The sequence below is a fragment of the Pectinophora gossypiella genome, chromosome 6 (assembly GCF_024362695.1).
Source record: "Pectinophora gossypiella chromosome 6, ilPecGoss1.1, whole genome shotgun sequence".
Classification (NCBI taxonomy): domain Eukaryota; kingdom Metazoa; phylum Arthropoda; class Insecta; order Lepidoptera; family Gelechiidae; genus Pectinophora; species Pectinophora gossypiella.
In genome coordinates, this window is record NC_065409.1 from 17,377,578 (window position 1) to 17,404,520 (window position 26,943).

Sequence of the window (26,943 nt, forward strand, 5' to 3'; positions counted from 1 at the left end):
TGGTTTCTGCGTTTATGTTTACCCAACTCTACTATTCGCGGTCTGCCTACATTTAGTTTCCGTTTTACGTAACCCTCGCAAAACGTTTGATGTAGATGAGAAAAGCAATATAAATTCAACTCAGATTGATGCCTCTATTTGTAGAGTTTGAATGGTAGTGCTTGAAGACAAAGATCTGAAATGTGAGATTGGTTGTCTCATTTCATGTGCACAATTGTTGATTTTATTTAAGGCACTGGAGTAAAGTCAAAGAGCACAACTCAAGAAGCCCGTGAACTGCCTGTTAACTCTTACATTTAATATGAAAATTTATTTGGGAACAATTTCTAAAGATTTGGAGTGATTGTTTTCAAGTGTTTCGAGACCTGACTTAAGTTCACTTGTCAGAGACACAGGCTTAGAGAGCGAGCGAAAGTACCTCTAAGTACTTTCGCTCGAGTAAACTTTCTTTGACAAGTAATGTGTCTATGCTCCTTGAGTAATTTTAGTTCTATAGGTTTTTTAGAATAGGTAAGTGATTGGTATTACCACAGTGTAAGTGTAATTTCACAATTATCTTTAAGTAATAATGAAATCATGATTAGAACAAATTCAATGACCCTAACTTTATACAATGAAAATATCCATTATTACAGAATCAAACAAATACTCTTTTTTATCTTTTCATAAAGCTGGAATTATTGTATTCTTTGAACTTAGGAGCTTTGCTATTGCCGGTCAAGAGAAAAGAAAATATCGATATCTGAGATGCATAGAGATTGTAAGTCATATTGATATAGAATTCTAATAGAACCATAATATTATTATGATCATTATTGTTACTTCAAGTTAGTTATAGACCCTGCGGCTCCAAAACTTGTGTCTCGCGCGCGCCATACTTACTACTACCTATTATACATTCAATATGCTAATTGATTAGTTTGTTAGCTAACGTGGGAGGTTCTTTACGGGCACGCGAGCCCACTAATTGCTGATTAGCCAAGTACAAATATACACAAGTTACGTTTATACGAACAATTGCGAGTTACCACATACCGACAATATTGCCCAATTTTCGTAATGCTCGAAATTAACTTAATACCGATATAAGAAGATTACATTTGATTGCTTAAGATTACGTAAATCAACTGGGATCCTTCCGACTAATTGAAGAAAATCGGCGTATTGATAAAACTTCTTACTTTAGTAGCATCAATGACGGTGTAAGACAAGTGTTCGCTAAAGTCGAGTTTACATGAATCTATAGATTGCTAATTGATACTTTGAGGATTGAGGTCAGAATAATGTGAAGAAAGCCGCGCCTCGTGGATCAGGCCAGGCCTGTCGGAACCTATTACCGTTTAGTGCTGCTTTCGTGACTTTAGGCTCGCCGACATTCTGGCGACGTTGTCGTGACTCGCACTCACCTGAAACAAGCAGATCATGGGGTTAGATTAACTTATCGAACTGAAAATACGGGGAACACGAGTTATAGCGAAATGGCATTATGTAACGCTACCATGAGTTGCATCAATGCCGCCACCACAGACAACGACTTGAATAGGATTGTTCATCAATAAAAGGATTTGGAATTATCAAAATTTAATGTAGTTCCTACCTAACTGAAATTTTTAGGTTCTAAATTTCATCGCTGTTTGGAATAATCTATCTATTTTAAAAACTATAGGAAGATTCTATTTAGCAAAAATCGACGTAAAAAAAACAAAGGTTGAGATAAATCATTGTAATAAGACGGTTTTTTCAATGATTTATCTTCATTATCGGCAATTTCCAGAAACATGTATCGTTCTACCCAGAGGGTAACCTCTGAGAATTTTGCAAATTCCTATATTGGCAACTACGTATGTTTGTGGTTTTGACGCAGTTCGAACGTAAGAGTTTACAAGTTACTTTGCATTCGCTTGTTATCGGGCAAGCATTGTTTGACGTTGCGTATGCGTATTAAAAGTGAGTGGAGTCATTGACCGAAGTCGATATGCTTATGTAACCGGAGAACGTTTGAGTTTATTGTCGTTAATTGTTTGTTACACAACTGCTGCACTACAATATTCGCTGGGTTTGGACACCTGTCTACTTCTGGGAAATCACCGTCTACCATCAGCGGTTACATCGTCTGGCGATAAGACAGCAGACAAGCAGTCTAGCTCTCACCAACTACAACGCCTGATGCAAAGTTCAAGCAGTTTAAACTGGGACTGACTTTAAGCGACGTAAATTAGCAACGTCAATAAGGTTGTTTTTAAACTCAGAAATTAAGTTTAATTCTGCAAAAGATTTCATTATCATTAAGAAATTAGAAACAGTGAACAGAGGTAGATTGAATTATCAGACACGTAAATGACTTTTGATGCCTTTAATAGGAAAGAAAATAATGTCAATCAGGAACATGTAATAGTTTTTTACAAGAATTACCCAGGATTCACAGGTAGTATGTGACAAGGCAAAGTGAGATAACCATATCGAGGGTCATGCTTCCTAGTATCTATTGCATACGACCTTTGGGCAATACCTATAGGTTATATTTTGTATCGTGATATTATAGTGCGTTTCTGTGGTTCAGCCTCAGTTGCGGTGCGGTTAGGTGACGACGAAATACCTACATTACACGTTCTTCACGTAATAACCCGTATAGCGTATAATAATTTTGACCTGATAATTTTTCTATGTCATGGTTTAATGGTATATTCTGTGTCTCCAAATCGAATAGGGTGTCATCATAGAGATTGTTTTAATTGTACACATAACAACACGTCTGTATCCCTAAAGAGGTAGGCAGAGGTGTATACTTGTATAGTACACTCACTCTTCGCCAGCTATGTTTATGGATCGTGTAGGTAATAGGGGACGAGCCTACCGCCATTTTAAACCGGGCACGAATTCTGTAAACCACGTGATATCAATTATCCATGATCCAAACATGAATTCAAAGTCATAAAACATCGCGCTCATTCTCGCTTTAATCGTACAGTCATATCGAAATGTGGTTTCCGGTCTCTACTTCCTATTTGCCCTAGTGGTCCAGTGGTTGAGCGTTGGGCTCACGATCCGAAGGTCCCGGTTTCGAATCCCGGTGGGGACGTATCACAAAAATCACTTTGTGATCCCTAGTTTGGTCAGCGCGTTACAGGCTGATCACCTGGTTATCCAAAAAGTAAGATGATCCGTGCTTCGGAAGGCACGTTAAGCAGTTGGTCCCGGTTACTGCTTACTGATGTAAGTCAGTAGTCGTTACATGAGCCATGTTAGGGGCCTTTGGCGGCTCAACAATAACCTTGACACCAGGGTTAGCAGGGTAGCAACACATCTTTTTATAGGCTATTTATGTTATGTTTGTTCGGGGTCTCTATTATAGGAAACTATTATTATATTGTGGTTTAAGATAATTCTTCGGCTTTAATACAAAATTAAAAGACGCAAAATAACTTATTCTTTCTGTGTTTGTTACAACCATTATTCATCTCTCTTGTTATCCGCACCTTTAGGCGTTTCGCTTGGTGAGGAACATCCTAGTTTAATTTTTAATACGAAACTATTTAGGTTACATTCGCTCGCCACAGATAGAAACAACACTGTTCATAAGTCCAAGCTTTTAGTCTGATTGCTTTGAGGTTTCACTGCCAACGACACGGACACTCTTACATAAAAAAAACCTATTTAAATTTTTACCTCTGTTTTTGCGTCTGGGATTTAAAGAAAAACATATCTGAGGAAATTCTAGACGAAAACGAAGTAGATGGCTATATTTGTGTCTACTTGCTGGTTAAAGAGATGAAAGTAGATAAAGTTCGAGGTTACCGGGGGTTTAAAAAACCACACTAAAACAATTAATTTAACAGAGAAATTTTGCAATTTGACATTTATGCAGGAGATGCATAAACCCCTAGAGTGTGTAAAAAGGCCACATCGAAGCAATTCATCTAAAAAGCAATATTGAAATTTTAGACTTGCGCATCTTGCTTGCTTTTTAAATGACGAAGCAATTCATGTGGCATGTTTAACCCCCCAGGTATCCTAAAAGTAGTTAGTTATCATAGGTGGTATATGTAGAGCTCACAACAAACCGTTACAACGGTGATCTAGGACTAGAGAGCTTATGACGTAGTGTCAGGACTGATTGATATATTGTGAGCGATGGAAGCCCCGGGCGCCGGGCCACGCGAATACCATCACTAATCCGCCGCGATAATCCGGGGAAATATGTCTACAACCCGGCTATTCGGTTTCATTGTAGGGATAATATAATTTGAAATTATAGTTTAAAAGTTCTTTTTATTCTAGATATTACCTAGTATAACTTGCGATGTAAGTGAGAGAAATATAATGTTAGATTAATGCCAAAAATTAAGACGCATCCACGTTAAATTTATTTTCAATTAACGAACAGAAGTGAAGTTGAGTCATATATTATTACAGAGATGTTGTTAAACCTCCAATAAAAGTAAACAAAAGATGTTTTTATAAATGTGATATTTAATAAATACACAAACATTATAAAATGCTTTTCTACGGAATGCCGAGATCGTACGGCTTAAGGCAACGCCGTGGGTCGGTATGCTAGATTATTAAGTTTGCGGCTGAAACCGTGTCACAGGAAACGATTTTGCGATATTGCATCAGATCCAAACATATAAGATTTATTAATATTACATACATAATGCAAATATCATAAAACGTATTTTATTACTTATTGAGTGGAGCGTGCTGAACTCCTCAACAGACGTCATCGTCAATGTTTTGCCTTACTCTCTGCAAGTTATGGGAAAATAGTACTTCGTGACGTTGTGTTCGCCGTGTCGCAAGCAAAGAGTAAATTATTGTCAGCTTTTATGTGCGCAAGTGTTACAATAGTGACGTCACTCGCAATGTACGTACACGTGTCTGAGTAACATTACACTGGCTGTTACACAAAAAAGTGCAAAATAAATTACACAAGCACATTTTATAGTTCTATACAACTTACTATATTTCCGATCGATACAAGTTTAAGCACCATTAAAAGCAAAGAACTGTTACCATTTCAAATGTCTGACAACTCCGTTGGAATTATTGTTAAGGGCCGCGTTGTGACTTATCTACCATCGCAGACCAACATATTCGCTGAGTCAGGAGCGCTCGAGCAAAACAAACCGAACGTCAATTCAATTGTCTGTGTTGAAGTAGTTATTCACACCTGCTTTGTTATAATTGTCTTTGTAAAGTCCTTGTGCTATTTTATTGGTGTACGTGTTTATAATGCCGTTGGCTGTGGTCCAGAGCGGGCCACTTCACCCCCCGGCAAGGTCGCGCGGCCAAACCGGAGTACGCAGCCTTGACTTTTAAAAGGCCATAGTTTACATGGTTCACTGTAGACGATGGGGTTTTCCGACTACCTACATCCACTCTCTAACGCAGACTGGTTGAATGCCTAGGTATGTTATTAAATGTACCTGCAAATGTATTTTTTTGCTTTATTGTGTACGACGTCAGACTAGAAAAGTTTCATCTAACCTCAAACAAGTTAAAACTTTCGTTATTAACTGTTCAGCTCGTTTATTAGACGGTTGTAAAAGCGGGATCAAACCACACTTCTGCAGTGGTGTAACGTCGTCGGTTCTCATTATGCGAAATTCGTAAGCGGATTACCGTTCGGTAATCCGGTGCCAGCGGACGGATTAACTTTGCTGCCACCTCACGCCAGACGGCTTGACGAGGCAACGAGCACAAACGCAAGCCCGGCCGACCTATCAAGTTCAGGCTGGCGTAATATTTTACTAGGTATTGCTAGTTTGCTACCTTTTGCATGTGTTGTTCTAGTTAATACGTACAAACGAACAAAGTGCGTCTAATCTATGATGATTTTGTCTTGATTTATTACTTATCGAATTAAATATTGAGAAATTTCCCTTGAAGAGAAAAAAATATTTATTCTTCATTTGTCCCACTTAGTTTTGTCCCACATTAAAAAATCCTAGGTCGTCCCAAACAATATGCTTCCTTCGTTCCAAAATATAATTTCAGTCATTTTATTCCCGCTTCGTCCTATTTCATATTCCTTCTCCGACTCATACTTTTTTATATGCCAAAGTTTAATATTTGCTTTGGGAACGAAAAATAAATCAAAAAATCTCGTAGTAACGTATTCTGACTAGCTACGCCGGGCACCAGCTTCCCCTGGTGGCCGTTGAGCGTAGGCTAGGCGGGAATATAATAATGAAAATAGTGTTTACAAAAAAGTAAAATCACTTACCAAGGGGTTCGCGCGGGAACTAAAACTATCACTCACCACTTTTCGAACGTTTGAAGTGTTATGATGTATTTTTTGAGTTGTTGTGTGTACAATAGGTGTGTTTGTGGCACAAGGGGTTGAATAACGTCAGCGGTTTAAACAAAAACAAAATTGCGGGGTGCGGAGAAGTTAGAAGGCGCGGATTGTAGCCATTTTGAAATTGGCAACCAAAAGTTAAGTGGCTCGCCAGAGGGCGCTGCAGTAATGATACCACAGGTAAAAAATAATGCGATAACGTTAAAAATAACTAACGCTAATAATGGGCGTTACTACACACCCCGCCTTGAAAGGGTGAACTTTCAAAGAGAATTAGCGTAAAAAACGCGAATGCGAAAATAAAATAAAAATAAAATAAGAAACACTTATAACTACTATCCTAAACGCAGCATAAGTGTCTGCGGTAATAAAAAATAAACTAAAACTACTGTGTGGGTAAAGGGCACAACCTAACAATCGGCCGTTTGAAACTACCCTTAGAAGTTTTAATTGTAGCAACCCTGATAACATTATCTTTACCAGGATGTACATCGGTAACAATGCCTAACTCCCACTGCAAAGGCGGAACCTTGTTGTCTTGAATGACAAGAACGACAGTACCAAGTTTAATATTGGAAACAGGAAAATTCCATTTCTGTCGCGATTGAAGCGTGTTTAAATATTCTAGGGACCACTTGTCCCAAAAAGACTGAACTAGTTTGTCTAACAGCTGATATCTGTCTAATAGATGCAAAGGCTTGTCGTCGACTGGGGCCGCTGGTAAAAACTGAAGCGGGGTTAGTGTTAAGAAATGCGCGGGAGTTATAGCGAGCGGTTCACTTGGATCTTGTGACAATGTACTACATAGAGGGCGCGAGTTAACAATGCTTTCTATTTGACACAAGACCGTGTTCATTTCCTCTAGAGTGAGGATTTGTGATCCTATCACCCTAAACAGGTGCGTTTTAACCGTTTTAATTAGAGGTTCCCAAGAACCAAAGTGCGGTGAATTCGGCGGAATATTTTTAAATTCGATTTTATAATCGGAAAGTTCGTAAACTAAAGCGCGGCGGTAACTATCTGAAGTTATAAAGTTAAAAAGTTCGGTACAAAATGATTTTGCACCAACAAAATTGGTACCATTGTCCGAATGTAAAACTGAAATGGGACCGCGGCGGGAAAGAAAACGTTTGAATGCGGCGATAAAAGTAGCGGTACTTAGATCGGATGCTAATTCTATATGAATCGCGCGGGTGGTCATGCACACAAACAGACAAATGTACGCTTTTTGACTGTGTATACCACGTCCACGCTTTAGCGTAATACTTAGCGGTCCGGCATAGTCACATCCTGTATGTATGAAAGCCTTCGGAACCACCTGAGTGCGGACAGATGGTAAATCGGACATAATAGGAAACGTGGGTTTTGGACAAGTGCGGAAACAAAAGTTACATTTGTCTATCCGTGTACGAATAGTGCGGCGCCCGGTAATAATCCAGTACTGCTGTCTAAGTAAACTGTACAACAAGTTCGGGCCGGCGTGACAGTGCTTGCGATGATAATGATCGACAATTAGATCAACTATGCGATCTTTCCGTGGTAATAAAATGGGATGTTGTTGATCGAAAGAAAGGTGCGAGTTTTTCAAGCGGCCTCCGACACGGATAAGGCCGTGTGAAATGAAAGGACTGAGCTTTTGAATTTTCTTTTGACAGCGTTTACTAGCGGTTATGGTTTTAAGTTCGTCTTTAAAATGAGCGGATTGCAAAGCGGATAAAATTTTATTTTCAGCGAAGTTTAAATCTGTTGCGGAAATAAAGTCAGAGCGGGGTAAAACATGTAAAAAGCGGTAAATATAAACAGTCGTTCTTAAAAGTTTAGTCCAAGAGGAACAGCGGGCGGCGAGTTGACACAGCAGTGGAGTTTCATCTACCGCGGTAGTAGATGTGAGAGAAATCACTTTCGTCTCAGGAACGTCGACTGAAGCGTCCGGCTTGAACGGTGTTATGGGCCAGTCCTTCTCGTCCATTGACATCCAAGAAGGGCCCGTAAACCACAGCGAATGATTTATAAGTTGCGAAGGCAACAAGCCGCGAGATAAACAATCACTAGGATTTGTCACTCCCGGTATATGACAAAAGTGTTTCGCGGGTAACAAAGCGATGATTTTAGACACTCTATTCGCGACAAAGGTCTGTAATCTGTGCGGGGATGAATTAATCCAATGCAAGGCAATGGTTGAATCCGAAAACGCGTAAATATTTCTAATATGACAGCGGGTTGAGTAGGTATCAACAACAGATCGGATAAGTTTCGCGAGAAGTAACGCTGCCATCAGCTCAAGTCGCGGCATGGTGACTACATGATTACTTGGGGTCACTTTTGACTTCGCACACACCAAGGTGGTGGAGCGAGTACCATTGTTGTCAACATGTAAATAAACAGAAGCCCCGTACGCCTTCTCACTTGCATCGCTAAATCCTACAATAACCACATCACTATGCGAAAATACATTTAAATGTCGCGGGAAATTAAAATTATAAAGAAGCGGTAACTCCAGTTGGAAACGATCCCACGCGTGGACTATGTAGTCGGGTGGAGTGTCGTCCCAGTCGAGCTTGAGCGAGCACAACTCCTTTATTAGAATTTTCGCGGTAACAATCACCGGTCCTACAAGACCTAAAATGTCCCATAAGCGGGCGATAGTGGACAACATATTGCGTTTTGTACAAACTCGATCGGACGGAGTGATCGTGAACTTGAATAAATCACTCGCGGGAAACCATTGCATTCCTAATATTTTCAAAGATTCATCCTTATCGAGATCGACAGGGTCTGTTAAGCGGTGCGATTCAGGAACGGCGGATAAAACGTCGCGGGCATTACTCGACCATTTAACCATTTCAAAACAACCGGCGCTGAACATATCAATCAGCTGTTGCGCGGCGGTAACTGCTTCGTCCGTTGTAGCGAACGAGCTAGCTATGTCATCAATATATAAGTCGCGGAACGCGAGAGTCGCTGCGAGAGGAAACCTTTCTTTCTCTTGATGAGCGAGCTCATGAATGGTGCGGATAGCCAAGAAAGGACTCGAGCGAAGCCCAAAACAAACGCGGTTAAAAGCGAAGAAACGTAGAGGTTCGCGGGGGTCGAAACGGTAAATGATTTGTTGATAAGGTTGATCTTGCTCGCGGGTAAGTATTTGTAAATACATTTGACGAATGTCTGCGGTTACAGCGGTACCAAACAGTCTAAAATTCAATAAAATATTAAACAAATCCGATTGTAATGCGGGGCCAGTATGTAGAATGTCATTGAGTGAGGTACCGGAACTGGTTTTCTCACTTGCGTTCAAAACAATGCGAAGTTTTGAAGACGATTTATCTTCGCGAAGTACCCCGTGATGCGGTAAAACAAAACCCTCACTATTGGTTTTGGGTTCGAGTATTTCTAGTAAATAACCCTTGTCTAGGTACTCGCGTATGACCTCGTCATATCTGGCTTTAAAATGCGGGTTTTTTTGAAACTTGCGTTCAAGAGATAAAAAACGATTGCGTGCGGTTTTTAATGAATCGCCTAGTAAATTAGGGTTCTCTTTAAAAGGTAGTCCTACGGTAAAACGTCCAGAGCCGTCACGTAAGGTTGTCGATTGATAAAATGACTCACACTCTCGATCGTCATGAGACAAAACGGGTTTATCTTTTAAGTCCTCTAACTTGAAGAACTTTTCCAGATCGTCATGTATAGATTCGCCGGTAGCGAAGTAAGAAACAGAACTTATGGGTTCCGTATCAACCTGAGCATCGCCCATCACTATATAACCGAGAGTGGTGGAAAAAGCGGACGGACAGTACGGCGGTCCGACTATTTTATCCGGTAATAGAATGTCAACAAACAGTTTAGCACCGATAAGAATCTCAATATCAGAGGGCGAAGAAAAGTTATCATCAGCGAGCGGTATTGTTTTTAAATAGTCACACGATGAAATATTTATCGGGACGGTTGGCAACTTTTCGGTGATTGTATTGAGGACTAGAGTGTCCATCGAGTAGCTTTGCTCAGCGTTTACGCGGCTATGAAAAGTTAAATGTGTTTTTCCGCGAGCGGTACTCGAATGGTCACCTAAACCTTTAATAATAGTTTTGCGGTTTAATTGTTCAATGTTTAACCCTAATTTGCGACAACAAGAAGCGGTAATGAAGTTGTTTTGCGAGCCCGGATCGATAATACAACGACATAGGACGAGATTATCATAACGATCGCGGACGTAAACACAAGCGGTACCTAATACAACAGATGTACTAAGTGGCGGGTTCTGCGAGTTAAAATTCGCGCGCGGATTATCAGCAGACAGATAAGAAACACTGCCTGCGATGGGTACGTCCACCGAGTGTGCGGGAGCGGGAGAAGAGACATGGTTATGCGGCTGAGGTCTTTGCGGGAGAGAGACCGGCATACACGACGTCGTTGCATGTCGATCAGCGTGGTGGGGTGACTCGGCGTCTTGCGGCGTTGATGAGACTTGCTGCGGTTTGTCCACCTGCGGTTTTACGAGAGGAGTACGGGACAACTTTCTATCCTCGTTTACATAAGCGGTTTTAGATAAATGAATTAAAGTGTGATGTCGATAGCCACAATTGCGACAAGAACTCGTGCTTTTACAAGCGGTCCATTTATGTTTGGAACTGAGACAGTTAGTACAATATTTATTTTCCATAATAAATGTATGTCTGTTTGCGGGGGACATGTCAAGAAATGCTTTACAGTTGTAAATGTGTTCGTGATTTGCATTACACAAAGAACATACAGAGTCAGAATTATTATGAGAAGTCGCGGAAATGTAAGTATGCGTAATTTTAGGAGGGGAAACCATTTTTGGTTTAACAACATCCTTTTGAACAACTTTCGACGAAGTAGCCGTGTTGTTAGTGCGTTGTATAATCTTAACTTGGCCCTTCATGAAGTCGATAAACTGATCATAAGTAGGTATGTCAGTGTCACGAACAAACATTTCAAATGCTTTTGCGGTGTCACGGTCCAAACGTTTCAAAGCGAGATAAATAAAAATATAATCGCTCAGGCCTACAATATTTAATTGTTTTAGCGCGGCGACAGATGCGGCAAACTTATCTATAAACGTTTCCAACTGAGACGCGGTAGCGGGGTTCGGCAAAGCCTTTGAATCAAAAATGTTGTCAAGAAATACATTTGCTAAAAAACGCTTGTCTTGATATTTGGTTACTAATGCGTTCCAAATGCATTCGTAGTTATCAGCGGTGGGACTTATGCCGGAAAATACTAGCTGCGCGGGTCCCTTCAAACGTCCCAACAAGTAATATAACTTCTCAGACTTCGATAGCGACATGTTGGAATGAACAGTGGATTTGAAGGTTTCATAGAATAAACTCCATTGTGCGGGGTTCCCATTGAAATCAGGTATCTCGATGGGAGGTAATTTCGCGTAACACGACCTAGGCTGTTCGTCTTGTTTTACATTACGATTCAATACATTTTTTGTATGTCGAATAGCACAATAAATGTCTTCAAAACCACTCCATGAATTAAAATCAGGAATGAATTCGGGATCTAACTCCATATTCAGTGAATTTATGTCGTTAATGGTGGCCATAAATTCCTTGCGGATGTCGTCAATTGTTTCACATTGTGAAAGAAATAAATCACAAGATTCTACCTTTGAAATAGAAGGACGGCTATCATAAATACGTTGCATACGTGCATAATAAGCATCGCGGCGTGATTCGAGAATGTATATTTTTTTGCGAAAATCTTTCTCAGTGGGTGGCGCCATAGTGACGCAACACACAAGAAAAATGCGGTGGACAAAATTATAAGAAAATATGCGATTATGCAACTTTACACACACAAAAAATATGTAAATTACAGTAGTAGTAGTAGTTATAAGGCGGATTATTAAGGTTTAAATTCGAAGAAAGCTGAAATACATAGAAAATAATTTCCAATTTTTTCTAACAAGAAAATGGCGGGTAACACGAGAAAACGCGGTCGACAAACAATGTTTTGAGGACTAATCCTCACAGGAGGCACCAAATTCTATAGCTACGCCGGGCACCAGCTTCCCCTGGTGGCCGTTGAGCGTAGGCTAGGCGGGAATATAATAATGAAAATAGTGTTTACAAAAAAGTAAAATCACTTACCAAGGGGTTCGCGCGGGAACTAAAACTATCACTCACCACTTTTCGAACGTTTGAAGTGTTATGATGTATTTTTTGAGTTGTTGTGTGTACAATAGGTGTGTTTGTGGCACAAGGGGTTGAATAACGTCAGCGGTTTAAACAAAAACAAAATTGCGGGGTGCGGAGAAGTTAGAAGGCGCGGATTGTAGCCATTTTGAAATTGGCAACCAAAAGTTAAGTGGCTCGCCAGAGGGCGCTGCAGTAATGATACCACAGGTAAAAAATAATGCGATAACGTTAAAAATAACTAACGCTAATAATGGGCGTTACTACTGACCTTGAATTCAATTTTGTCTGGCGAACTATTTGACAACAAGTGTTATAAAACTCAATCCACGGTACCAATTTAGTTTATTATTCGTGGAAAATTTCCCGAATCTTTTTAGGTGTCAACAAGAGTATGTATCGTGGGTAGAGTCACGCATGCAACGCACGCGGGGAATAGGACAGCCGACGCACCCCAGTGCAAGCTATTTGTCTCCGTCACCAGAGATTATTCACGACTAGGGGACGACACTATACAACACTTGTCCTTAATTTTAAAAGTAAACATATATTTCTTCGAATAGCAAAGTATTCTTTACACATACACAAAACATTTTAAAACTTACAGCACAATTGCCTACCTAAAACTAAGTACCTGCAAAAAAGGAAAGCGAAAATAAATATGGAACAGTTGTAGTGGAAAATTCCATTAAAAGGAGTAGCAGTACAAAGGATTATTTAACATCAAGAGCATATGTTTGTTAGAAGCTTTTATGAACTAAGCTTCTTCGGTGAAAGAGGTAATGAAAATGTACTTCAGCTAAACGTTTACACGAGAAAAATGCAATCCATTTTCCGGAAAGCGCTATGTTTCAAGTTTCAAACGACGTAGGTATAAAATATATTTATCTTAAACGAACATTTGTTTCATAAAACGCTTGCTTCGCATAACTGAAATGTTGTCTGGTTATAGTTGATTTCTCAAATCATTAATAAAAACTTGTAACGGTCGAGAGGTATCAATGAGCCACTGAGTGCGCGTGAGCATGATAAATGAGCGATGTCGACGCATGTCATTACGACTGAGACTCCATTTCTATGCGGATTGCCGGCGCCTGCGCCTCAGTGGGCGCCTCTCGCTTTTTTGCGCGCAACACGGAAAAAATATACAGTGATGGTGCGCGAGTGGTAACGATCCAGCTTGTTGATGTATGGACTGACGCTGACAACTCCATGATTGGGGCGCATTTGTAATTAGCAGTGTTATTGAAATAAACACAATTGATTCTATGGATAGTCACTGGTCCTGTGCAACTGGCTTGCTTATAAAACGCCGGTTCGATCCAAGTTACCGGACTTGCACCAATGAGTTATTAATTATCATAAGTGCCATTTTCTCGCCACCAATCACGATGGTCCAACAGAAAGCTCAGTGTTTCGTGGGTACACAGTCCATCTTACGATGGATGCACAGTCATGAGCAATACCATGTACCCACTTTAGAACCTCATATTTGACATTTAATGAGGCTTACGGTTTAAATTGTCAAAAAAATAATAATAATGTGACATGGTTGCAAAGTGTATACATATTGTGACAGTACCTGTCTAGTCCAATTAGGAATACAGTCGTGAGTTTATGTTATATTAAAAGTAAAGCGCAGTAAGCACATCTTTGTCCAAAATAGTGTCATGAGGTTAGTAATCGTAATGGATAGGTTGTCTGTTTCACCGAAAGGTTTAATTCATAATGACGAATATTGTCGCGACACGTGTGACCATTGGGTCTGTAACCCGCACACGTCAGTTAGTATGAATCACCTCGCCAGCGACGGTGAATCACAGCGTATTGCTAGATACCAACGTACTTATACCAGCTACTATACCAGTGCCACGGACAAACTGCGTCAGATTCGAATCGAATGGGTTTAATTAAATCGACGCAAAACTTTTATAACTGGCAATTAATGAATTACGTCTTGTCAGTCGTAATCACATTCCAAGGTTTGTTCGTTTCCGGCAACGGTTAATAATGAAAAGAGATAAAGTAAAAAATAATTATTAAAAGCGAAACTTTTCGATCAAAAGTCTAGAAAGAAGAACCGTGCTTCGGAAGGCACATTAAGCTGTTGGTGCGAATTACTTCTTACTGATGTAAATACGTAGTCGATACATGAGCCATATCAGGAGCCTTGGGCGGGTTAATAATAACCCCCATGATAGAATTGCTGAGGTTGGCAATTTACTTCACAACCCACAGATAGAAGAAGTGTTGTGCGGGATCTGATGCATACGAGAGATAGGCCGCTATGAGTGCAGTATCGATTATATAGCTCAGCGGCCGCCCCTATTCGTTACGATCAAACTTCGGCCTTTCTCCACGGAAATGGAGCGATGATTCACCGCCCGATGACGAATAATATAAACGACCTCATAAATTGTATTCGTTTGTTCGTAGATCCAATAAAGATAGTATTATTAGTTTACAGTGAAAATGTTACCAAAACTCATTAGGGTGAAGGTTTTACTTTTATAATTAAGCCGATAACAATATCGATTCAAGGTTACCGAAAAAATGAATCTGACGTACGATGCATAAGTAGCAGTTTGACGGCGCTCGCGTCGTAAATTTGCAGCTTATAACAACGTGCTATAAAGGATGTTATCAAGAGGTGCTTCGGGCGTTAATGTAAATTACCTCTTTTAAATTATGCGTACACTTAATTGCGTTTAGGTAGACAACTTCGGGGAGGGATGGCGGAAAGGTTTGTGAGGGCGCGATTATAAATAGCTCCGAAGAAAGAAGCGAACTAGTGCCTGTCTTGAGGAAAACCGCATGAGAATTAGACGGCTATTAGCAACGAAATATCACTGCGGTTTCTAAGGAATTGTAGTAACTGGTCTCACCGGTTAGGAACATTAAGCCAAATGCAGTTTTGGAGAATTAGCTCGTATCCCCAAACGAGACCGCCGCATTTCGGGAGACATTACCGTTACCACGGAATATCTTCCACTCGGTACTGGGAAGTTACTCGTACAATTTCGTTACAGGTCCGCGGTCGGTAAAAAATCTGACCGAATAAAATTCTCTCAGTAATATGTACCTTGCGTCGTTATTGTAGCGATAAATTACTATCGGGCTCGACAACTCGAGGAGATAGTGGAATAATGGCGGCGTGTGGGCGTGTACGGTTCAGGACTTCGGGACGCTCACGAATACAATGTAATACCGGAGTTAATATAACTTGAATAATCGGAAACTGAAGCACCCTGCAATATAAATAACGTCAGCAGATTTATATTGACTTCGGCCGAGCTATAGAAAACGGACGGAGGCCTATTCATGTTGTATTCATAATGCATAATTGTAAATGTATGGGGAATTATGTATTCTTAAAGAGCTATGAATATAAGGGTCTTTTGTCTGTACAAACTCTCTTTACTGTGGGAATGTTAAGCGAAGAGCGCAATTTAAACAGTTTACAGGAAAATAAAACTACTAGGGGTTAGGACTTCATATTAACAGTGCGGCTTCAAGTTGTATTTGATTAATTGTGGCTTTGTCCACCCCATTAGAGATTCTGGGCGTCAGTTTATGTATGTATGACGTGTTTTAGAGGATAATACAAATGCTTCGAAAAGTTGCATTTTTCAGTGATGGTATTGTAATGAAATAAGTTTGCAGTTGACAATGTCAATTTTAAACAAATAAGTATATTACCCTTCGTACCGCATACCGCACCGGAGTAACAGTGTGCAGTGCGCTTACGCGACAATTTGCACGGCAGCCGCCGGTATATTTATCGTCGCCTTCAACTTGATCTGTAATGCGGACCTGCGCGGGCGCACGCTTGCCGTGTTCAAGACATGTACGCTAGCATTTAGAAATGCTGTACAAATGTTTTATTATATTTTGCTCTTTTCCTGTTGCAGACTTACCGTACCTTGTTGAAATATTTCTCAGTTATTGCTGTTTCTTTGTAGCATTTACTATCAGGAAAAGTCTACTTACAGCAAACTTAGTAAGAAATTATGACAGGTAATAGCGCGAGTCATTAGTCAGTGGAATGTATGGGCGTTTAGAGCCAGCCAGCGGTTTTATCGTTGTCACGGCCCATTGGCCACATTCAATGTCACATGCTAGAGATACCTGGATTTTATTGCAATGTATACTACATTTGCAAAGATTTCTGCTGTAGATCTCGTTGGTTTTTCGTTGGTTTTACACTTCATAAGTCTATACTACAGGATGACAGAACATTAAGGATATTGCTGTCAGAAAGCAATATTCCAACGTTTAGTAAATAGAATTATCGACCTAAAAGTCTCCTAAAATAGTGTCGGTGTGTCATACCATAGAGTAACTGTGTAGTCATTTAACGAACCCTTGTTTGTTTTTAATATATCCGACTCCGTCACAGTTCGAAGACCAATTAATGAACATTTAGTAAATGAAAAATAGATTCCTTTTAACGTTTACTTAGCAGAGTCTCAAGCAATCGGACGACAACTTGCAGCCACTCTTGATTATCAGGATATGATGCGACGTCTTAAGATGCATAATAGGTGAGCAGCTCATCGCCACTATAATGGCCCAGAATCAATGTGTGTCTTGTTTAGTTTATAAGTTGTATTAGGTAATCGTTTTTTTCAATTGATCAAGTTCAGTTCGACAATCTCTAGTGAGCCACTCCACCGTAACTATGGTGACGTAACAGGGAGGTGAGGTCGGATCATTGCACTCGCTAACACTGACTCAGTCGTCGCCTTTCTCTCGTCTGCGGCCCGTCTGGCCTCGGTCACGCCATGGCGAATATAGACACCACTGTCTTGCAGATTGTGCCTACGAGGCCGCTTCTACAACGCGACGAACGGCGTCGATATTAACAGCTTTCTCGTAAGCGAATGCACGGTTTCATTACAGTACGTACATCATTGTGCAAGAAAGATGAGCTAGGTGAGCAGTGAAATTCATAAATGGAACTTTAGATATTGTATATTTAAATATGAATAAATGACCGCATATGTTTTTAACGTTTGAACCGACTTAATAGGTGTATTGGACGCGACTTCTTAGAATTAACGAACGTGTGCGAAACGGTCCTTGAGTCTATTTGCAATGCGAAACAAACATCACTTGTCGTAGTTCCACTATTTAACATAATACATCATAATGATTCTCTTTTGGAATAGTTAAGCGAAGGACGGTAGCATATTTAATTAATTATCTGAAGTGGTCAAAATGGAAAGCCAATTGCGTGGGCCCATCGATTCGCCGAACTGTTCCCAGCGGACATTGTTACTGATTGATATTGCGTGATATTTGGTCGTACAATGTAAACTGAGTTTTATTAGGTTAGCTAACGAGACCACAAGACTCTTCTAACGCTAATAAAACAACTATTTAATCGGTGTAGTGGAGCTTATATTTACTAAAGTTTCTGGCTTTAGTTAGGTAGGTACAAACTTCTATCGGGTTTCGACTGTCTACTCTGGAGTGTTTATTCTGTGTAGGTGCGCATTACATCAGCTACACCCGCTGACATTTGTTGGTGTCGCAATGTGTCTAGAACAATGCTTATTATTTCGGGTGTTTGACGAGTAGTCTTGAATTGAATATCAGGTGGGAGCGCTACCCGTGATGGATTATATAATAAGTGATATCAGGACAGAAATGACTGTGAGTTTCCGTCACATTTAATGTGGACGGCGTATTGTAAGCTTTCAGGGGTACCTATAGCTTTTATAATAAGGTAGCTGTAAAGTGCAGACACTTGTAGTTTCGAACAAACATGTACCTAATACTGCTCTTCATCTGTGCTCGATGAGGTGTGGGTAATTAGTTCTTCATGCGATGAATGCCCCTCTGAGTTCATAGCTAAGGAGTCTCTGGAATTAATCGGGCGCTCGCTGCAAAAGCTAAATTGACGTTAAGCACATCCATATATTATGAGCATCAACATCGAGAACTAGTTCTAAACATCCATTAAGAGTTGTGGTAACCACTTAATAACTTAAATAGACTAAGTATGCGGACTCCACGAGTATGAAAACAAAAAATTTAAAAGGCTCAGTGCTAATTAATCGTGAGTCTGAAGCGCTTAATTAAAAGACAGCAATATCATGTTTCCAGTTCGCGTGTGTATTATCTTAATACGGCCGCTTGATTGCCGCGAGAGCGATAGCTGCAATCTAGATGAAACCACAAGCGCCTATTTCGGTGGCAAACTGGTTCCATCGACCTGCTGTTCAGGGCCTATTATGGACATTCCTCGTCGTAATTCGTATGCTTGCTCGTTGATGGCTCTGGAAGGTTCTGCTTTATGTGGAATTGGCGTGAACATGGGTAGCTTGCGAGTAGGAGGTTAGGGCACGTTAAGGTGAATAACTGCTGAAAGGTTTCGTGCAAAGTTGGGTTATTTACATCAAATCTAGATCTAAAGAGTAATACAATATTTTGTAACATTTTATCTAGAATCATTTGTCTTGAAGATATATTGTGGTATCGATCGGAAAATTTTGTAGTAACTTGGTATTTTATTGTAAACAATGATTATAACTGTGACAATTAGGTACTATTATCTAATTTGATCACTCGTTTAATAACAGAGTGATTGAGGGTGAAATAATCACGATGCCAAAAGTGAAGAAGGTAAAATGGTCATTTGGCTGTGCTCGTTCGAATGATAGCTATTAGTATTGTCCATTATCTCTGGAGCCAAATAGCTAATGATTTTCGGAGGAGTTTTCCTCTGTAGTTTCTCTCCATCAAAGGTCAAGTACAGTTGGCGCGGAGTCCGTACATTGACTGTGAAATCGATCATGTTTTGCTTGGCACCCTATTGCGTACAAACTGCAAATAAGAATAAGAATTGTATTTGTGATTTTGGAATGATACATTTGTAGTTTTCGGCTGTTAGAAAGGGTGATTGAACAGCATATTTATATTGATTTCGTACATTATGTTTAAAATGGTTTCTATTTTTCACGGCAGTTTTTTTCTCGTAGTTTAACTGAACATTCTCTGGGGTTTCTGAGTTGAAAACAGGTAAAGCTGAATCTAGCGGCAGATAAGGCAGACTATAAGAGAGTCCATAATCGGGTTGTACTTCTGTGTAACAGCCAGGGCCGCGACCGTAAAAGTAACGAGTACGACTGTCGCTGGTATTGCCTGGGGGTCTCGTTACAACTAATGGCCGAGGGCGGTTCGACCTTTGGCTAGTTACGACGTAATAAGCCGTCCTGTGTGTAAACTGCCGATTATACATTGGGGATACGAAGTCTTAAGATATTGGAATTTTATTTTTAATGTGTTTTTTGCCGTCTTTACAGTAGCTCCTTTTTTGCGGTTTCACGTAGTACTTAGGTACTTCAATTGAGTAATGATGAGGTAGATATTGGCCTCTTAAAATTCATAGTTGTAGATATATTTTGCAGACATCGCTTGAAAAAGACACTAGTAAACTGATTTAAAATTGTATTACGCACATACGGTTCGCAAAAAACACTCAATGGAAATCCGCCAACTTTCTTCTTGCCATAATATAATAGCGATATATGGATTATTTTCACTTTCATACAAAAAAAAAAGCTTAGAAAAAAGGCCACTGTCTTCGAGCTCGAGTCGTTGACCTAGTGATGAAAGTGTGCCACTTATTAAACTACTATTTGACGCTAAAATATGGTAACTATTGCCTGGAAATAAAAGTTATAACCGGCTGCAAGATGTGATATGAAAAAATGATGGTAAAAAATGGCCGATCATTTATTATGACGAATGAGTTCGTGTGAGTTTCGCTGTGTCAATTTCTAATGTGAACGCTAGAATTCTAAGTAACAAATGTAATTCGGGTCAACTTGGCCTTTCGCCTGATGATACCCACCCACTTTCTGGGATTTCGCCTTGCCATATGATACATTTAGGGTCGATTATGTGTTAAACGTTTATGGTTATAGCACTACAGTCTTAATGGGTGTCCGTCTTGTCGTGATTCATTAAACGGTATTCTGTCCCTCCAGTTGATTGAAGGGATGCCTGTGCCCAGCTGTGGGAAGCAATTAGGATGTTTAATGTTATACATAAATTATATTTTTCAATCCATATTGCTGTGGTAGCTGTAGCCGTTTTAAAAATTGTTAACTAATTAAACGATTTATAGAATTGGCGATGGATTTTGTTCAAAGTAGAAGAAGCGAATGTCAGATCAATCGTAGTATCTAAGTGCAATTGTATAGTGTCTACCTACCCCAACCGGAAATAAGCGTGATGTTGTCTATTTGTGTAGATCACAAAGTGGTGTGAGATTTTGTCTTCAATGATTGTTCATTGCTCAGCAAATCACACCACATTATCTAAGTAAATTTCCTTCTTTTAGTTATGTCTCCTACCGGAGGTTAAAATAATGCTTTAAAAAATATAAATATTAGAGTTTAAGAGTTTTTGTATTGTATTGTATTAGGTAGCCAAGACATTCCGAGGCAAGCTAAGATTGCAGTTTAAAGTCTGTCGTTTAGCAATGAGTTGTATTCCGGCGCGGCCTCGCCGAGCGGCGCGGCGGCGCGGGCGCCGACGTCACGGCGCGTCCAGCTTTCGTCAATTGTGACCGATGTGGCCGCGCGTCAATGCCACACTCATTAGCCCACATCTTGAGCATGAATTAACTCGATCAACGCGCACACGTTACATCAAATCCACACTACACACACTCATATATGCGCTTGACGTACAGAAATGACCTTGACGTTAACAACACTTTTTCCATTGACGTGATTTAAGAAAACGTTTAACTATTTCTCTTGTTAGTTAGTTTCTCGTGATAGATATGCGCCGCACTGAAATATATTTTGATACAAGAGCAAAGGAAATAATGATTCGGCTCGTCACACATGTGTTTTTCACAGGTACCTATTTGAATTACTAATCAACTGGAAGATAATTTGAATTAGATATCACGTGAAACTTCGACGTGTGACGTCAGTGCCGCGTATACTACTAGGCCTTATAATTCGAATCCATGTGAATTGCAAGAATAAAGTAGGTATACATAAACAGTATTTGGAAAACGGTACCACGGATTCTCGGATATCCATTGTTCTATAGCAGGAAAATGCCAAGACAACTGAGTCTGACTTGGTGCTACGGTCCTAATGAACTTTTTTCAATTATACTCTGTTATTAATTATATTTGCATGTATCGTGATAAAAAAGAATCTTAACAATGAACTTATAAGGTTCAATCGTCATCGTAACTAAATCACTAGCCTCGTGTTTTATAATTCGCACTAAAGTTTTAGGTCAATCATTGTTAGATCAATCACAATAGTGACGATTTGATTTTATACTGGCTCAAGCGTTTCAGGTATGACATTAAACATGACGTGTTTAATATCAAATTCTGGTATCTAGAGCAGATATGTTAGCAAATTGAAATTCTTCTAAAACATATTCTAGTTGACGAAATTTTACTTTCCCAGCTATAAGCTATTCTTAGTGTAAATCTTCATGAGCTAATTCATGGGCCAGAAGGCTGTGGAGAAGGAGGCTGAGGCCCTAAGCCTAGAAAGCGACAGTGATCTTGCGCAAGCGCCGAACGCGGTCGATGACCGACGCGACGCCGACGGGGGAAAGTCTGCTATTACTGTGTCTAGTAATTAGCTACTGTGTGTAAAAAGTAGCCCGCCTGTGGGTTAAACCGATTATGAGAGTAAACCAATTAGTTGCAGACCATAGCGTGATCAGGGGAGAAAATATGAGTGGGTGATAAGACAGATGAGCCATTTTGGTTAAGCTGTAATTTTTACATTTTCGCAAATGCTAAAACCGATATTTAATATGCTAGCTAAAACCGATATAATAAAATAGTGTGCCTAATTAATGTAAAGAGACTAACATATAAAAAAGTCCAATTTAAAAATGGTCTTCCAAATACTAAAGTACATTACATAAAAGTATACTTCACTTTCACTAACATTTCAGCAGAAGACGTAAACCTCATATGAAGCAGTATAAAAATAACAGGCTATTGTTGGCAATTACTCAATATGAAACTTTCATTTTATAATTTTTGAATGAGAAATTATCTTAGGAGTAGGTACTCGTAATCATCTAATTATCTGTACCATATAATCCTACTGTATTGTCAATATAAATGAACATACAACTAACCAATTCTTATTCTTCTGTTGTGTGGGTTGTAAGGTGGATTACCCCATCAACACTGGTGTCAGGGTTACTATTGAGCCGTATCAGTAATTAGTAACCTAGACCAACGGCTTAACATGCCTTCTGAAGCACGGGCTACCAACCCAATGTGTATATACAGCAACACAATTCCTGTATTCCAATGTGAATTTCTAGAGTTAGCTTTCTAGATCAGATAACAATTAATATTGGATTGGCAACAGAGCCTGACCATTGGCACTTAGAATAATCCATAGCTTCAAAAATAATTTTAAACTTAATTATGGTAGATTTAATAAGTTTTATACCTATTGGTACATCCTAAAAGACATAATTTATCACCAACCTTACATGTCTGACGTTGCATAAAACAATAACATAATTAATAGTTGTATTAATGCTCACTATAGGTACTAGGTAGGTATAATATAAAAAATATTTAAAGTCCAACGACATAAAAATAATAATTGTCCCATGTTTACTGTGGAAGTCAACAGACTGAATGGCAACAGAGCCTGACCATTGGCACTTAGAATAATCCATAGCTTCAAAAATAATTTTAAACTTAATTATGGTAGATTTAATATGAAAATGTGATGGACTGCACACTTATAATAGTGATTTCTTATATCTACAGACACTAACAAGAGTGTCAAAACATTGACTTTGACAACTTATGTATCTGTGGATCCCCAATGACAATGACAGGCATATGTTATAATAAAATATTTGTCCGTTGAATACACCATAGAGGAATAATTGTATTTAAATGAAAATAGTAATATATTTTCAACTAGCTCTTAATTATTTGCTGACTTCCAATTAATATCAAATTACAGTTAATATCTGTGAATACGGAATATTAATAAGAATGTAAATAATTATATTTATGTTGCATACCAATGAAAATGATAATGATTATTATTGGGAAATTCTGGCATAAATGTGAAGGTTTGGAATTTAGAGGAAAACATCAGCATGTCTGTTTATTTATGTTTGAAGAACAGCTTGGAATTCCTACAATGCTACTGGAGAGGCAGTTCTCAAAACAAACTTCGTATGCATACGCTTAGTGCATTACTGCGTGTTATGTGCGTCAGAATCGAGTTGCCTTGTGAATCAGCTGACGCGACGGCGGGTGACGGCCTTTGTGCGGTTAACTGACATTTTACACGAGATCTATGTAACTTAGTAAAAGTAGAGCATAACTCACCTCTTCCCGGCGCTTAAGCCACCGACCGCAGGGGCTCTCCTCGAGGATCTCACTCTCATCTTCCGAGTCCTCTCCGCTTTCGCGAGGAGACTTGCGCTCCTTGTCGATGCTCCTGCCGCCCGACATACCACCGTCTTCTCACACACCTCTCCCAGAAAAGCACAACGTCGCCCGATTACACCTTACAGACGTTCTTAACAAGAAAACACTAAGATATATTTTCAAAATACACTTTTTCTCGTAACCATAATATCCAAGGTTGCAACTCGAGACGTCACTGTCGATGAATCCCACACCATTATTCGTAACACGACACTCGACGAATACTTTTATAACTCTAATATTGTAGTCGAAAGATTTTTCTACAAAACGAGATAACGTACGGCGTCTCCAGCGAGCTTACTCATGATAATTGAAATAAATTGATCACCGGCGAAGCTCGCGACGTATTTCTGTTCGACACAAATAAAAAACCATAAACTAACTTTTTCTTTTTTTCGATTTCCAAGTCATCCATAGACCAAATTGGTGTTGCCAGTACGTAGAAGAATATTCGTTTAAAAAAATATTTCAAAATGTAAAAACCAATATAAAATAAGAACACATGTCATGAGAAAACATTATTTCTTCTTTTTACTTTTGTATATTATGTCTATTTTGGATTATGAAACTTAACATAATTATTAGTTGCGCCATCTAGTAAGTCTTCAAAGTATCTATTCTTCCTGTAGCGCCATCTCTTATTACACAAAGTAACATTTTAGTCCACTAAAAATTGTAGATGGCGCTATATCATTTTAGTACAACACACACTAGATGGCATTGGTGGTATTTTTGAACAAGTTTGAACTTCGAGGTTGGAGCAGATTGGAGGAATTGAGAAAATAAATAGGTACTTATTTCGAAACAAAATAATATTAAAATAAGTCACGTACGTTCTAATAATCTTACCTAATAATTATGTTATGTACCGGTTATATTATAAGTACAGCCCTTAAACAAAATCCGTGGTGCTCTATTATTATTAGTTGGTTACGTTAATTGTCTTTAATATACATACATTCACGTCCGTAATCCCTAATTGGGTGGGTAGAGTCTATCAGATGACAACTTGCTCTGTCTAGCGAAACGAATCTATATTTTATAAGGTATAGGGTAATTAGTAAGTACTTACTTAGTGTTATTGTTGGTGAGAATTGAATACGTCATTTTTATTATGGGGTATCTATCGGATTAAATGGGTCGACGTTAATGCTGTTATACGCAGCACAGATCCCAGCAGGCTTTGATGCAACCAACTCAATTAGGGCGCGTGATGAAACGCGCCCGCGCCGTTTGCTCGCATCGAGGTGACAGCTACCGATAATAACTTTAGGGGGGAAGGTACTTATGGGTATGTATTGAATCCACTTTGTCTTATTCCATAACATCGTAAATCTTATTGACTAACTTGTTGATAACATAACGTACGTTTTAACATTCGATACATTTACGCTCACTTGCGATCAGTTACCAGCGTGTATAGAGCCAAAGTAACCCGAATCCGAAGTTGACTTGGAACTACCTTGAACATTCTAAGATTGAGATTATTCATTAATTAATCGTATGCTGACAGCTAGTCAGCCGTAGGGTTTGACGATATGCCCGGGAGAACAAACAGCTGAACGCGTTTTTCTCTATGTTCATCCGGCCAGGTAGTTAATGCCTACCGTAGTAAGTCACGGCGAATAAACCTTCTTGTTCATGTTTATTTTTATGTCTACATCAACTGTAGCAGTGCAGGCAAAGGTGTATGGTATACCGCCTCCTCGCCACCTATGTTTAAGTTCCATGAGGAGAGCCTGTTGCCATTTACCGGGCCCAAATCCTTGAAAACAGTTGTATGTCCAACATAGGAAAATTTGGAATTATATTTTTTTCGTGTTATGTTCTCCTCGATTCTCTCTATAAAATCTAATCATAATATGAGGTGTAGTAATAAAACCTGCGGCGCGCAGCGATTAATAAAGGTGCCTCGTAAGCTGAAGGTTACAAGAGTCAAAGCGGGTGTCGGAATGTGAAAATTAATGAAATCTGTTGTGAGCAAATATCTTCCAGTTGCTGTAACTCCATTATCAGTTACGTTTGTGAATAAAAAAATAAAAAGTTATTGCGTTGCAACAAAAAGCTTTGGATTGTCGAATCCAAATCGTAATCATAAGCAGTCGCTCGTTGGAGTTTGAATTGATACGTTACGTTTTATGTATTTTTGTAATCAAAAAGTTCCTTTGAAGGTCGAGTAGAAGAGAGTTAATTTAAAAGTCGGTAATTGTAGAGAGCGAGTTAATTGGGGTGGCTTTTGTCTTTAAGTTTACGCTATCAACGAGCATTGTTAGACGTTGATTACATTTAGGACAGGTCTAAAAGTAGGTTGTTTTCATTTCTCAGTGATATCGCCTTACGCAAACAGCAGGGAGTTGTAAAGTGTTTCTGTATTGGGGTGGAAGCGTCTCGTTTGAATCACAGAGGCGAGGCGTTCTAACAAGTGAGCGGCGCGGGCGGCGGCGGGCCGACACAATGGGCGGCGTCATATTTTATAGGCCGTTTCGCGCTTTATCGGGGTCGTTAAACTCAGATTTCCTAGGCTGCGTCCTCTCGCCAGCACCGCCCAGTACGACGAATTGCGCCACTAGTGATAAATATATACGTTAACGTCGGAAATGCCCAATTTTCGCCTAATAAGCGGCGGGCGACTCGTAAAAATGTCTCCTAGAAAGTGATTTAACGCGTTGGCTTGTTTTCCAGTGAAAACTTGAGATTTTCTCGTTATGAAAACCATTTTCAGCTTTCCAGCCGCAAGACAAATATTTGGAATACAATGAGCGGACGAGTAAATTCGTACAATCAAGTGCGCTAGAGTATTTTATTCTCGGCAGTAGTTCCGCCCAGTCTCATTAAGATCCATGTACACTCCTCAACTTATGGCTCGCCCGGTTCACTGCATTTGTGCAGCTTTGTGCTCTAATCAAGCGGTTCCTCTCAAACCATTACTCAGACGTTGTGAATCTCAATTGGTTCCGCAAAAGCCGTGTAGAACTCATGTTTCTGCAGTGCAGAGTTAATATAATGTA

At 39.5% G+C, this 26,943-nt stretch overlaps 1 protein-coding gene across 1 annotated transcript in view; it reads right to left on the reverse strand.

Moving 5' to 3' along the window:
* LOC126367679 (nuclear receptor-binding protein homolog) overlaps positions 1 to 23,959 on the reverse strand; it is a 46,550-nt gene extending 22,591 nt beyond the window's left edge. Inside the window, exon 1 of the mRNA XM_050011322.1 lies at positions 23,834 to 23,959. Coding sequence (XP_049867279.1) covers positions 23,834 to 23,959 — 126 coding nt within the window. The remainder of the gene's footprint in view (positions 1 to 23,833) is intronic.
* Positions 23,960 to 26,943: the final 2,984 nt, after the last annotated feature.